Source organism: Hydra vulgaris, chromosome 08 (genome assembly GCF_038396675.1).
Source record: "Hydra vulgaris chromosome 08, alternate assembly HydraT2T_AEP".
NCBI lineage: Eukaryota > Metazoa > Cnidaria > Hydrozoa > Anthoathecata > Hydridae > Hydra > Hydra vulgaris.
In genome coordinates, this window is record NC_088927.1 from 59,186,402 (window position 1) to 59,201,997 (window position 15,596).

A 15,596-nucleotide genomic window follows, 5' to 3' on the forward strand; every position below is an offset into this window, starting at 1 on the left:
AATTGCCTTCTGTTTTTTTTGGCAAAATAGGGAATATTAGGTTGTATGCATTAAATAGGCCATGAAACACAAAGCAAACTTTAAAAAAAACAGTCTCACATTCCATGTTAATAATGTATTTTTTTTTATTACTGCTGGCAAATTGCACTATACATTTAGTTTCTGCGGACAAACCACGTTGAGCATTTGATTTCTGCTGGAAAATTACGCTAAACATTGCCTAATACACTTCGGTTTTTAGTTTTGTTTATACTAAAACTAATGGTGTTTATTATTCTCTTTTCAGCTTTTATATTTTGATTCGTGAGCCTAGAGAATCTAATGTATAAAGCAAAAACCCATTTTTTTTGTTTAAGTATTTAAATAATTAAAATTATGTACAAAAATAAAGAAGTTTAATGGCATATAAGTCCCACTAAACAGTCGTTTTTATTACTTAAGAATACGTTGTAGTTATAAAAACGTCTCAAATGACAAAAATATCAAAAAATTTCCGTATTAAACTCCCATTTCTTTTAAAAAAATATAAAAAAATTTTTCAATCTTTTAACAGAGAGTTTTAATGCGCAAAAGAAAAAAAAAAGAGCTAAGCCTTCATCTTCACATGTCGACTTTGTATGAACATATACTGTTGAACACAGAGATCCTTTTTGATTTATAAGTAAAGACGAAATATGCTCCATTTGATTTCAGAGGGAAGAGCAAACAGATTTGTTTATATATACAGTTGATCGATCTTGATTTTTGAGTGAAGAGGAAACAGGCTCATCTTGGTTTGATGGGATTGAACAAAGTGAAGTGTGCGAACAAATTGTTTTAAAAGAGTTTTTGTGAAATTCTAATCGATCATTTTTTTTAGGGTAAAACCATATTGTTTTTATTTTGTTAAAAAACAAGATAATCATCAGAAAAAACATTATTATATTGAAGAGTATGCAACTTATAAACCTTTTCGTATTTAAATCAAAACTACTGTAATTAAGTCCAACCAACGCGCACAGGGTTACGTTAGAAAAAAACAAAGAGTATGCTATCTTGCTTGTTTCGTTGTAATTATCTGGTAGATCTCTAATTTTAAATGTTTGATAGCCACATATAATAGAATAAACGAGCACGTAACATAAGTGAAATAATAAAAAACTATGCGCGTTGCAGTACTTTTGCACAGAAAACAACGTTGTTCCCTTTTCGTCTTCAAGAAATACTTTATATTTACTGTTGTGAATAGCATAAATAAACATAATATAAATTGAAGACAGTAGTAGTAGCAGCAGGACAGTTTTAAATACAATGTAGACTTTTTTTTTAAGTGTCATTTTGCAAGGAACAATGAGATCAAAAACTTCAACAAGCCGGGTAACTTTAACAAATATAATCGTAATTATGATCACGTGCGAGAAACTCCCTAAATAAATTCTACAAACGCATTTTATATATGTCTCTTCAGGAAATGACAATAAAGGTAAAGTAAACATAACAAGATGCAACGACAACTGAATCAACGACAATATGTAGTCTGAAGATCTAACAACGGGTGTCGATTCTTTCAAAACAAAAGTGAAAATGAACGTTAAGCTAATTAATACACCTATGCTACATAATAATAAAACTATAACTTGATGCGGCATTTGCATGCTGCTCATAAAGTTCCAGTATAAACGGTTACGTTTGATGCACTCACTTTTGTTTTCATTTGGGTAAAAATCGAATAATTCATTGCATGTTGTACAATTTTCATCATCTGACGACGTTGTTATTGAATTGTCTGGACATAAAATGCACGTCCAACAACATTTATTCAGCGGACTGACTAGTTTCATATTTCCCGGATTACAAGGTGTCGAACACGTTGATTTTATAGAATGTAGTTCTATGCTTTTATTAAAATACGTTAAACCTAAGTTATTTGACCACAATGCAATTTTCGAAAACGTAGAGTTACTTAAGGTATAAAGTTCAAAATATGCCGACTCAGGATTTTGGTTTAAATTAAAACTAAAAGTTTTGGAATTATTTAATATAGGAAAGCTGACTTTTTTGATTTGCTCGTTGAACATTGTTCTATTGTGAATTTTTTGAATCTGGTTAGGGAAATACATTTTCTGATACAAGTAAAATGCTTCAATTAAAACTTTCACTGAGTCTTGAATAAATGAAACCATGCTGAGATCAAAAACTTGTGATATGTCATTTGTTGTATTTGAACTCTCAGTTGCTCCGAGTTTTTCAAAAACTGCTTTTAACCATGAGCTTGAATTTTGGTAAGTTAAACCAAGAAAGTATTTTTTAAATAATTCGTCTTCTCCCTCAGTCTGAACAATAAACAGAAAAGTATTTCCAAGTGTATTATTGTAATTATAAAACCAATTGTTTTTACCAGTAGCCTCACTTAACAGCCATAGTCGATTTGATATACTGTAACGATCTGTTTCTTTTATAATATTTTGTACAAGATTAAATGTTCCAATAACCACTATGACTGATGCCATGTTCTCTTTAATCAACTTTTCTGCTACTTTTGAATATTTACTTTGATCATAAACTTGCGGTAGTAATGCCGTAAAAGCTAAGCAAACTTTATCTTCGGACGCATCAGTTTCAACCACTTTTACAAGTTGCTCAATTCCTGCTCTGCCGTATGAAGTATCAATCGCTATGACGGCAACGTATGTCCAATGAAACATTTTTAAAACGTCTTTAATAAATAATACTTGATAGTTATCAGGGGGAACCGTACGAAAAAAGTTTGGATATAAAACTCTATTATCTAAATCCACGCTTGTTGCAGAGTAACTAATGATTGGAAAGTCTGTATAAGGTAGTGTTAGTGCGAGAGCGTAAATACAGTTTGCTGATTCTGATGGACCAATAAAGCCTAATATTTTGTTTTGCTGAACAAAGTCATTGCACGCACAACTTTCACTTTTATTGTCGGGGCTAAACATTAATGTGTCTAGAAGAGCAAATGAGGTTTTGTCAAAGTTTGTAGAATCGTATGTGTCGTAAATCACATAATCGAATAAATTCTTGTTTTGCTTTTTATTTTCTTCCTCAATAGTATACTTCATAGCTTCTATCCATGCAACAGTTCTCATATCTATATTTTCCTGTGAAGAACACCTTAAAGGAAATAAGGCTGGTATTGTGAATTCCCCTTTAAAATCACTTTGAACTTTTGTTTTCATGCAAGTTTTACAACAAGTTTTTCCAATTAAAAAAAAAATCAAAAAGTTTTTGAAATTAAACCACAAGAACATTTGTGAAAAAATTTATTTACTAATACGTAACATCGTTTGAAAAAAATTTTTAAAGCGTTATTTTTCTAATATTTATTTCAAAAGACTAAATGCCTTTGCTGTTAATAAAAATGTTTTTTGCGATTAATTATTAACAACTAAATATTTCTTTAAATCAAAACCTTCAGTTGAATTAAACGAAATAAAATAGTTTTGTATAAAGCTATGTTTGTTTTTTATAGCACATTGTATATAGTTATATATTTGTAATCTTGAAGCATATATGAACCATAAAGATTTTCGGAAACCTTTTCGAAAAAAGTAGAATTATCTATATGTCTCCGATAATCATAAGATTACACTAGATTATAGTCTCTACCTTTTTTATTTAACATAATCTATAAATAAACTTTTTAACTTACATTTTGCGTAGATTCTTACACTAATATAGGTGCTTCAATTAATTTCTTTTAATAAATGAAACGCTGCAAGAAACCTTTTCTCAGAAAAGTCATTTTGCAAACTTAACCACATAATTTTGTGTTTTAAGCATATAAAAACATTTTTTTAAGACAAAATGATTGCTGGTTATTATATTATAATAATGATATTTCTAAACTAAATTTGAGGAGTGTGATTTTGAAAAAAGATTTTCAAAAATTGCATTCATATTTCTATTTTGGCGTTGAATATACACTTATGATTACGGTGATTACGATGCACATATAATTACGGTGAATTACAATATCTTCCTTTTTTATTCAACTTTTCTTCTCCAAGAAATACTTTATATTTATTGTTGTGAATAGTATAAATAAACACAATATAAATTGAAGAGAGTAGTAGTAGGAGCAGGACAGTTTTAAATACAAAGTAGACTTTATTTTTAAGTGTCATTGTGCGAGGAACAATGAGATCAAAAACTTCAACGAGCCGGGTAATTTTAACAAATATAATCATAACTATGATCACGTGCAAGAAACTCCCTAAATAAATTCTACAAACGCGTTTTATATATGTCTCTTTAGGAAATGATAACAAAGGTAAAGTAACATAACAAAGCATAACAAAATTGCATTCATATTTCTATTTTTACGTTGAATATACACTTATAATTACGGTGATTTCGATGCACATATAATTACGGTGGATTAAAATATCTTATACCTTTTTTATTCAACTTGTACTAAAAATAAAAGTTAATTCTCTAATTTGTTTGTATTTTAATACCGATAATGGTAATTCGATTAATTCTTTATATTAAATTATAAGCTGTACATAGTCTTAGCTCTAAAAATAAATGTTATGCTGGGAATCGATCAAAAGAAGTTTTGCATTTTAGCGAAGTGCATCAGAAATATTCGGCGAATTACGACTTCTTAATTTTCCTAATAAAAGGTTTCACTCTTAGACTTAGATTTTTATTACTTTTAATATCTCTCAAAAACTGTTTAAGTTTATATTTGTTTCAAAAAGTCATAATTGCTTCGGAAAGTTTAGGCAGTTTTTTACTTGAGTCTTTTTCATCAAATATTATGTCAAACATTTAAAAAATCATTTAAAAAATAATGAGAAAAATGGTTTAAAAGATAAAGAAAAATGGAATACAATGAATTTAACCAGTCATATCAAAAAGAACACAAAGTCATTTATTAAAACTTTTTAAAATCAACAGTAAATGATTTTAGGTAGAAAAAAAATATCTCAAGAAACAAAACATAGGAGCACTTAAATAAATTTTATAACTTTCGCTTAACATTTCTTAGTCAACTACCAGTATGTTCCAGACCAAGTTGCTTGTTTCTACATACTTTCCACTTAGATGATCAAAATTGAATAAACAACTTGCAAGTTGTTTCTTTGAAAAAACTCATTTCTCTCTTTATTTTTTAAATTTCGATGGCTTTGCTGAGAATAGTGATATAAAGGAAAGGAAAAAAACTAAAGAAAAAGTAAAGAAACTCTTAGTTGAAAATCTCAATATCGAAAAAGAAATTGAAATTAAACGATCGCATGTAGTTGGAGGTAAAAATGATAATCATGAACAAACAATTGTTTAGAAACTTCACGACTCCAAGAAAAAAAAAAGCGATCACTGATAACGCATCGAAGCTAAAAGGTACCAATATTTTTGTTAACGAAGGTTATTGTAGCACTACTAGAAATGTTCAAAAAGAGTTATTCGGTAAGTCTAAAATTTATAGACATAATGGTTTTAAAAGTTGTGTATAATAAACTTATTGTGCATGAATTTCAACGACAACAGCAAAAAAAACTTTGAAAACACGGAAAATGTAATACCTCAGGATAAATAGTTTATTGATATATTTATAGCTAAATTCCTATATACTTATTTTATTTAAAAATGGATTCGAAGAATGTTTTTGAACAAAATTTTAAAAATATAAACTTTGACTCTTTTGAAGACAATAAATAACACAAATATTTTTCAAGAAACTCAAAGGAATGCAATTAAAAGACCATATTTTGATCCTTATGAAGTTAAGTAATAACTTCATATTCTATATTACATCTTAATGTTCTTAACATTAACGGGTGATGCGGAAGTTATCGCACAAATCTGAATATAATTATTTGAGCATAGCAATTTGTTTTTGTGGTTTTATGCGTAGGCATAATCATTCTATAAAATATAAACTTTATTATTTGAAACACAGTTATTTAAGATAAAGTTTAATGCAGCTGAACGGAATCTTTTCAAAAGCGACTCAAAATGTTTTGTAAATAAATCTATTATATAAAAAAAAATGAAATCGTCAATTATTTTGAAAAGGAAGGATTTTCTCCAAGTACAATATATGATAAACTAAAAGGACTTAAAACTGTTCAACCCTTTTCTGGTAGAAAGCACCCTGGTCGTCCAACATCCTGAACTAGAGAAAAGAAAGCCGAATTAAAGAGACTTGCCATCAATCGAAAAGGAGTCAGTCAGTGAAAAATAGACTTTAAATTCGGTAAAAATTAATCGACAATTGGTCGTCAGTTAAAAAAAATTAGTATTAAATATTGACAACGTGAAAAGAATCTAAAATACACTTTAGAACAAAAGTTAAAGTCAAAGAAAAGAAGCAGGAAACTAGTCAACCAACTCTATAACACAAAATTGCTTTTGGTCATCGATGACGAAAAACACTTTTGTTTTGCAGTGGACACCATGCCTGGAAATTCTGGATACTATACAAACGAAAAAGAAAACAGGCAAAGAAAGTGTTGGTTTTATAGGAAAGGAGAAATTTCCAAAAAAACTCTTAATATGGATATCATAACCATATCTGACCGTGCCCAGTGGGCACAGGACCTAAATAAGACGTCTTTTGAACGTTTAAAAGACGTCCAAAACGTTCAAAAGACGTTAAAAGACGTCTTTTTTACGTCCTGTGCCCACTGGGTGGTATGTCCGAGCCATTGTTTTGCACTTCCAAGGTTGCAGCAATTAATTCATTAATTTATAATGACGAATGTTTAAAAAAACGACTTCCATTCATGTACAAACATCATGGAGAATTTATTTTGAGAGAGAGAAGAGAGAGCAAGTTCTCATTATTCTAAAGATTCTTTAAATTGGATGCACCGACATGTCTATTACATTGGTAAAGAATTCAATGTCCAAAACATGCCTCAAGCACAACAATTAAAAACTTTTCGGGATATTTGACACAGAAGGTTTACTTGGGATATTGGCAAGCGTCAATAGAGCAAGTTTTGATTGATCGATTAAATTAAAACTACAAGAAATCGATTTAAATTTTTAATAGTCGCTTTTGAACGGTGTCAGAGCAAAATTCATATCAATTGCAGATAGTGATGTTTTTTCATTTAAAAAATAACTTATTTTTATTTTAAGAGAAATACATTATTTAAAAAAATTATTTTAATAGTTTTTTTTTCGTTTATGTATAAGTTGTTGACGCTTTTCCTTTGTCCGATAACTTACGCATCAACTGTTAATCAAAACATTAACAAGTTTAAAAACTTTTTAAAATATTATAAAATACACGTTTGACGTCATAGCTCTTACAGAGACTTAGCATGAAAATACACTTGTTAGGTTAGGGTGGGGTAATGTGGGTCTGCTGGCTAATCTGGGTCTAACTCATTTTTATCTGTTCTATAATAGCTTTAGGTATAAAGTTGCAATTTTTACCATTTAGATATAACATATGAGGCTAATTAATTTTAAAATATAACCTAGCTATGCTGTCAGAAACGGCACTTTTTTTAGCTAAAATGCTAGATGCATCAGCAAAGTCATTTTTCTCCGTTTTTAAGAGAAAATATATTCAAATAAGGCATAAGCTTATAAAAATTTTGAAAGTTAAATTACTATATTTTAAGGAAAGTATATCTTTAAGACACTAACGCACATGGTTTGTTTAAAATTTAAAATATAATTAGGTGGGGTAAAGTGGATCTATGTATGTAAAACATTGATATGCAATTATACTATCGAAGTTGTTGTTAGTAACATTATAAACCTATTAGTTTCATCAGACCTAACTATTTTTGTATTAATAATTCTTCAGAACTATTAAACTCTTATATTTGAAGTTTATCTCTATGAAGTTTATATTAGGAAATATGTGTATTTATTTATATGAAACAATACATTCATTTAGATCAAATAAAATATTATGTAAGACCAATTTGGTGATAAAAAAAATTTTTTGTGATATGCTATGATTTATGCTTAATTATTTCACTAAAAATTACTTTAGAAAGTATTCAAAAAATGTCAAGATGTTACAATAAAAAAATAAAACCCAAGTACAAGGCTGAATGTTTGGAAAGAGCAATTATGTTAGTACGTGAGGAAAAAAAGAATATTTATCATGCCGCTAAAGAATGTTCTGATCCTAAAGAAACATTGAGACGAAGAATAAAACAACAAGAATTTAATGCAAACAAACGCGAAGGTGGAAAAAGTGTGCTAAGTGACAATGATGAAACTATGATTGTAGCTGCAACGCAGTATTGTCCAAGGTATGGTCTTCCATTAGATTCTCTTGACATTTGTAATTTTATTGCTCAATTTTGCACAAAAATGAGGGTGAAAACTCCTTTTAAGAATGGAATTCCTGGGAAAGATTGGATAATTTCTTTAAGGAAGTGTCATGTTGATAAACTTTGATTACGAAAACCTGAAATACTTACATTTTCAAGAGCTAAAAGTTTATCTCGTGAAGTTGTAGATAAATTTTTTATTACTTTATCTGATGTAATTCATAATAAAATTCTACCAAGTAGAATGCAAAATTGACGAGACTGGACTCTCCACAAATCACTTAACGAAGAGAGTATTTGTACATCCAAAACGCAAAGATGCTTATGAACTGGCTGCTTCTTCTGGTAAAGCTATGTACTCTGTGCTGTTCTGTGTGTCTGCAGATGGAAGATATCTTCCACCATTTGTTGTTTTTAAGGGAGAAGGCTATCTGTATTTTAAATGGATTGAAAACGGACCACCAGGATGTGCTTTTTAGGCAACAGCGAATGGATGGATGCAAGACTTTCTATTTGAAAACTGGTATTTTACTTGAATTTTATAAATTTCATTTTTTCTTTCAAATTTTTTTTTTCTTTTCTTTTTTTAATATTGTGTTTACACTAAATAGCCTTTGTTGTTCTTAAAGCCGGTACAAAGGATTAAATAGAAGTAAATACATTATTCGTTTATGTTTGAAGAGCACTTTCTACCATTTGTTGAATAAGATCAAAAACCAATACTCTTGCTTTATGATGGTCATGGCAGTCATTTAACATATGGTACCATAAAAGCGGCCATGGACAACCATATCCGAATTGTTTGTCTTCCATCAAATTGCTCACACGCATTACAACCGTTAGATGTCGCTGTCTTCAGACCATTAAAGAATGAGTGGAGAAAAATTTTAAAGCGGTTTGCATGAGAAATACAACACAAAAGTATTGATAAGACAGCTTTTACAGGATTATTGAAACAATCGTCTCAGAGACTCTCTCCAGCAAATGCTATAGCAGGATTTCGTGGTACAAGTATCTCACCATTAAGTAAGATAAAATGGAAAAAAGAATAACAGATATTGACTTTCTTAACCAATCACCTGAACGTTGTAGCCCTAAATCTCCAAGATTACAAACTCCAAAATCAGCTATGCGAGAAGCTTTACGGTCAGTTATATGTTCTAATGTACCTGCAGAAATAGCAGCAATTATGGAACTACAAAAACAAAAAAGGAAGAGAGTACAAGCAAAATGTGAAGAACTCCTTACAAATGAGAAAGTCAAACGACGGTTACTTGAGGAACAAAAAGTTAGAGAGGAAAAAAATTAAGTTAAAAAAAAGTTTACAAAAAAAACTATTACCTCTACTGAAGTATCAATGAAATACCCAAAAAGATCTAAGTAGTGCCCAAAATAGCCCGAATGTTACCATAAAAGATCAGTGATCAAAAAATTAGTTGTTTTTTATAAAACAAATTATTAAAACTTTATTATATCTGTTTTAGATAATCATTTCTTTACTTTTATTTCTCCGAGTTTTTAATTTTTATTGTTATGTTATGTATGTATGTATGCACTTGAGACTACTAGTTAAGTTAAAACCTTGTATATATACTATAAAAAAGGTGCGTGTGTTGAGAATGTATGTTAGATTTTTCTTGACTAGCAGTATTTTAAACCAGAACTACCAACATTTTATGTAGACCCACATTACACCACTACGTTAGTAATGTACGTTTCATTTTGGCATTCTTTGGACACAGGATTGTGAAAGACAACATAAAATTGTTATTTCTAGTTGACATTTTGTGATTACTTGGATAGACAGACTATTTGTAATTTGATTTCTTGTGATACTAAATTTCTGCCCATTTCTCTCTTTAAGGTGGGCCAAGAACTTACCAATTTAAATATATTTTGAAATACTGATTAAAAATCCTTTTTTTTTTTTTTTTTTTTGAGTTTACTTGTAATTTACATATAATATAAATTAAAAATAAATTCGAAAATATAATAAATAAGTATAAAAAATAATTAGGACCAAAGCGAGTACAAAGTTTTATGATTCACTTTTAAATCATTTTTAAAAAGTTTAAGTTAACTGTGTAATTTAATATTAAATAAATCGATATTAATAAGTTTCGATATAAAAAGATATCCAATTGTTATTTATAATTCCCATATAAAATTTTTTAATTTATAAAAGTCTTCACCTGCTTAAAATCACGTTTTGCAACACTGAGAGAGTTCGTAGATATTAGGAAATGAGAGTTCTTAATATATACGAATAAAATATCTATTGCATTCTTCAGTTCATGTTTAAACTCAAAAATGATCTGGTCCCTGAAGTCTTCCATAACTTTTTTCGCCTTATTAATCACAAATATCAAACAAAATACTCTATCAAGAACTACTATATTCCGAAAACCTCTTTAAGACAATCTAAATTCTCAATATCCAGCAGAGGACCCCAATTGTGGAACTCATTTCTAACAAACAAAATAAAAACGATAAACTCATTCCAACATTTTAAATGCGTTGTAAAGCAACAGCTACTAGACCTCAACATTAAAGAAACAATCTCTTATTTTTAAAATTTTTTCTTATTTTTAAATTTTTTCTGTTTCAATTTAAATCTTCACTTTTTCTTGAAATTCTATTATATTACTTGCTTGGTTATTTAATGATGTTCATTGTAAAAGAAGTAAAAAAAAAAATAATAATATGTATTATAAATAATTTATTATATTTGTACTTGGTTTATATTTTTGTTATATTTTGTCAACGACAAAAATGGGGCAAGATGATAAGACTATTGTCTTCTACTGCTCCAGTCATATATTTCACGGTAAAATGTTGTACAAACTTATATTAATAATGACGAATATGTATAAAAAAATAAATTTAAAAAAAAAAAAAATTTAAAAGGAATGTTATAGCAAGTTTTGCAAGTGATTGTAAAGATTTTTAAATAAAGTTTTTCAATTTCCAAAACTATTTGCCTAAATTTACAAAATCGTCTGATTAAATATACAAAATTTTTACAAAAAACAATTATGTCGTTAAGTTTACAAAATGAGTTTTCTGAAAAAAGGTTTCTTGCAGCGTATCCTTTATTAAGAGAAAATAATTGAAGCACCTATATTAGTGTGAGAATCTATGCAAAATATAAGCTAAAAAGTTTATTTATAGATTATGTTAAATGAAATAGCTAGATACTATAATCTAGTGTAATCTTATGATAATTGTAGACAAAAGGATATCTCTATTTTTTCAAAAAGGTTTTCGAAAAATATTTATGGTTCATACACTGTAAAAAATGTCACGCCAATTTCTCTAATAAAACTGCCATGTCAAGAAGCCCGATTTAACACACGACATTAGGAACTAAAATTGTCACGTGACATTAAGATAATAAGCTTGGCGTGACATTTATAATTAAAGTAGTCACGCGACTTTTATTAAGGGTGGCGTGACATTTAAATTTTGTATTTGACACGGCACATCTAAAACACTATCGTGTCGTATGTCACCAAGCCCAATTTTTCACGCCTCGTGTAGAGAAATTAAATGTTGCGCGTTAAATCGGGCTTGGTAACATGCGACACGATAGTGTTTTAGATGTCCCATGACAAATAAAAAATATAAATGTCACGCCGTACGAAATATCTAAAAATTGCGTGACTAATTTAATAACAAATGTCACACCTTGATAAATCAAATGATTCAATGGCACACTTTACTTAAATGAAATTAATATAAAGACCAAAGAAATATTAAAAATTATAATTTATTTCTTTAAAAAGAAACCATCATCAAACTTCGAAAAGAAGCATCTAGAAACTTCCAGAACAGATTCACACAGGTTCATTTTACTCTATAAGAGACATCTAAATCAACATGTAATTCAGTCAGTATATGGAAGTCAATCAGTCATTATTATCAAGACAGTTTATCGAAGTGAGTTTTATCAAAGTGTTTTATCGAAGAACATCAATACAAGAAGTGAAATGCAACAAGTGTTTCATTACATCAATACAGTCCACACCCAACCAAGACGTTGTGTTCCACAGAGCATTATTGTATCATCACAAGGTAAATGTAACACGGTAAGCCTTGAGAAGCGTGATTATTTATTTTTATTACTTTTATGACTTCAAGTGCAAAAATGGCTCCCGACAGTCTTGGATTGGAACTAAGGAAGAAAATTATTGGCGATTACGTAAGTGGAATGTCACAAGAAAGTATTTGTGATAAATATCGCGTGGAAAAATGGACCGTATCAAGACTATGTTCCAAATATCGTTCTACGGGGAAGTTGGCAGCAGATAACAAAGGTGAAAGACCGCGTTCCACCACTTCTAGAGAAAATTCTATGATCGTCAGATCCGTCAAGAAGGATGCTTGGATATCATCAGTCGAGATACAAAAGCAATTAGAGCTGCCTGTATCGGACCGAACAATCAGATGACGTGCTGTTGAAGCCGGATTGTTTTCTCGACGCCCTGCAAAGAAACCGCTGATTTCACTAAAAAACCAGAAGAAAAAACTCCTGTTTACTATATCTCATATTGACTGGAATGTGCAGAAATGGCGAACTGTCCTGTTCACTGATGAATCGAAGTTCAACATCATTGGGAGCGATGGCATTTGCCGTGTACGTCGACCGGCCGGAAAACGCCTCGATTTACGTTACTGCCATAAGACCGTGAAGCATGGTAAAGGCAATGTAATGGTTTGGAGTTGTTTTTCTTCTAATGGTCTAGGTCCAATACATCAAAACGATAAAATAATGGACCGTTTCATGTATAAAAATATCCTGAAAGCTGTTATGCTACCTCATGCTGAATGGAATATGCCAATAAAATGGGTTTTTCAGCAATACAACGATCCGAAACACACTGCAAAAGTAGTCAAGCAGTGGTTTCAAGACAACCACCTATCGGTGATGGATTGGCCGCCTCAATCTCCGGATCTCAACCCCATCGAGAACCTGTGGGAGATTGTCAACCGCAGAATTAATCGTGAAGGTGTTCGTAATAAGGATCAACTTTTTGAACAAATCCAAAAGGCCTGGGCAGCGATTCGACAAAGTTTCATTGATCACCTGATCGAATCTATGCCTCAAAGATGCAAGGCTGTGATCGACAACAAAGGATTCGCCACGAAATATCGATAGTGAAATACAGCTTGGTCAAAATTTTGTCGAGTTGCACTTGTTTTGTCTAGAAGGAAATCAACTTTTTTTAATACTTTTGATTAATTTATTAACTTTCGTGTGCAAATAATGAACTTTGTGATGAATAAAACTTGAAGAACTTTGTCTCTAAACAGTTACATAGTTATTTCTCTAAATTGAAAAAATGCAGCACTTTTATAAAAAGAAACTAAATTAGCATTATTTGGTTGCACTCGTTTTGTCCGTAACTGTATATATATATATATATATATATATATATATATATATATATATATATATATATATATATATATATATATATATATATATATATATGTATATATATATATATATATATATATATATATATATATATAGATATATATATATATATTTATATATATATATATGTATATATATATATATATATATATATATATATATATATATATATATATATATATATATGTATATATATATATACTTATATATATACATATTTATATATATATATATAATTTTTCTCATTTTCAAAATAACATGAAAATAAAAGTTTTAAAAAGTTCCCAATCAAAAGGTAATCCACTGTTATTCCGAGTGGTAGCCTTCTTATCAAAAATAGATTATCAGATTAAACAATTAGTAAATCATTGGTGATACTCAACTGTGATATTCAACTTGCAGCTCTGGCAGCCAACTGGCCTAGCATCGGTCAAGGTAACCATTTAGCTGTTTCTCAAAAGCCTGATGTTATCATATCAAACTAAAAGCCACATTAAGCATCCTTCTTACTTTCGTACCTGCACTGGAAAACAAAAATATTACTCTAAAAGCAAATCTCTCTCATCAAAATTAGCATCTCCGGGTTTGACCTATAGTTTTTATTTTAGAAAATTGTTATTAAGTTCAGGATCCCTTCATCTCATAACGTTTTTATCTGAATCAATAACAATTCATAATAATGTTTGGTTAAGAACTGGCATTCGGTAATTCATTACAAAGTTTAGCAGCTTATTTAATTTACAATGAGAAACAAGGTTTCTTAACGCATCTGTTGACAATTTTTTTCTAGGTATCATAAAATTCAGGTAAGTTTTTTTTCAAGATTTTCCTCAAATTGAATTCCACTTTAGGATTCACTTAAGGATTGTGATACACTTATCCTTAAGGATTGTGATTCCACTTTTCCTTAAGGATTGTGATCCATTAAATCACACATCCAGAAGGATGTATGATTTAAATTGACTTAGTCCAACTCAAATACTATTAATTTCAGTATCTTTAAACCTTACTGTACTAACTGCTAATTTAGGAACATTAATAGTTTTAGATGATGACAGCCTACCTAAAAAATAAAATACTTTTGATGATTTAATCAATTCGAAAATATTAACAGATCTAATAAGCAAATTACAATTATTTAGATGTGTCTTGACTCAATGCTCAATTTTCTTTTTCTTATAAATTGATTTTAAAACATTTCAAGTAACTTTTTTCTTACTTTTTTCAGAAGCATTATTTAACTCAGCAGAAAGATTTGTGCATTTATTTAAGTATATTGATGTTGAATTCCTCTCCCGATTGTACGTTAGCAAATGTTACACATCCTAATCAAACTTATTGATTTCTGATGTGGAGATCTGGATCTAGTCTTTAAATACAATGTGTTCGTTTCAAAGTTTAGAGTTTATATGTATATCATTGGGTACAAACGTCGATAAGTGTAAACACCTTTGTAATTAATTTTTTGTTAAGTTTTACGATTTATAGAGCGTCCCATTTTTGGGGACGCTAGGCACAAATGGGTTAAAACAGTAGCACATTTTTGCATTGACTACAAATTTCATAAACAAGCAAATTAATAATATGATATTGACATAATTTAGTATGTAATATTGACTGTTATAATTATTTTGCTGTTTCCTGCTTTAGTTAAATAAATTAAAGCTGAAATGTTGACACGAAGTGGTAAAGTTGTGGAAACTGAACTCAAGTCTTAGTCAACCAGTTCCAGTTGTTTGTCAGACACAACCGACCAGCCTTCATCGTTGTCATCATCATCAACAACAAGGCTTGTTACTCGTACCTCTACTAAATTTTGGGTAATTGGACACCCATCACCATCAATAACTGGTTCCAAACTACCCAATTGCAGACAGGTTTTGAAATTTTTCTTTTTT

The 15,596-nt window shown here is 29.6% G+C and overlaps 1 protein-coding gene across 1 annotated transcript; it reads right to left on the minus strand.

Annotated features, from left to right (window-relative positions):
- Window positions 1–496: 496 nt before the first annotated feature.
- On the minus strand, window positions 497–3,427 carry LOC136084019 (extracellular calcium-sensing receptor-like). Its single transcript, XM_065804036.1, has one exon. It carries the CDS (start codon window positions 3,255–3,257, stop codon window positions 690–692), a length of 2,568 nt encoding a protein of 855 aa, XP_065660108.1. The 5' UTR covers window positions 3,258–3,427; the 3' UTR covers window positions 497–689.
- Window positions 3,428–15,596: the final 12,169 nt, after the last annotated feature.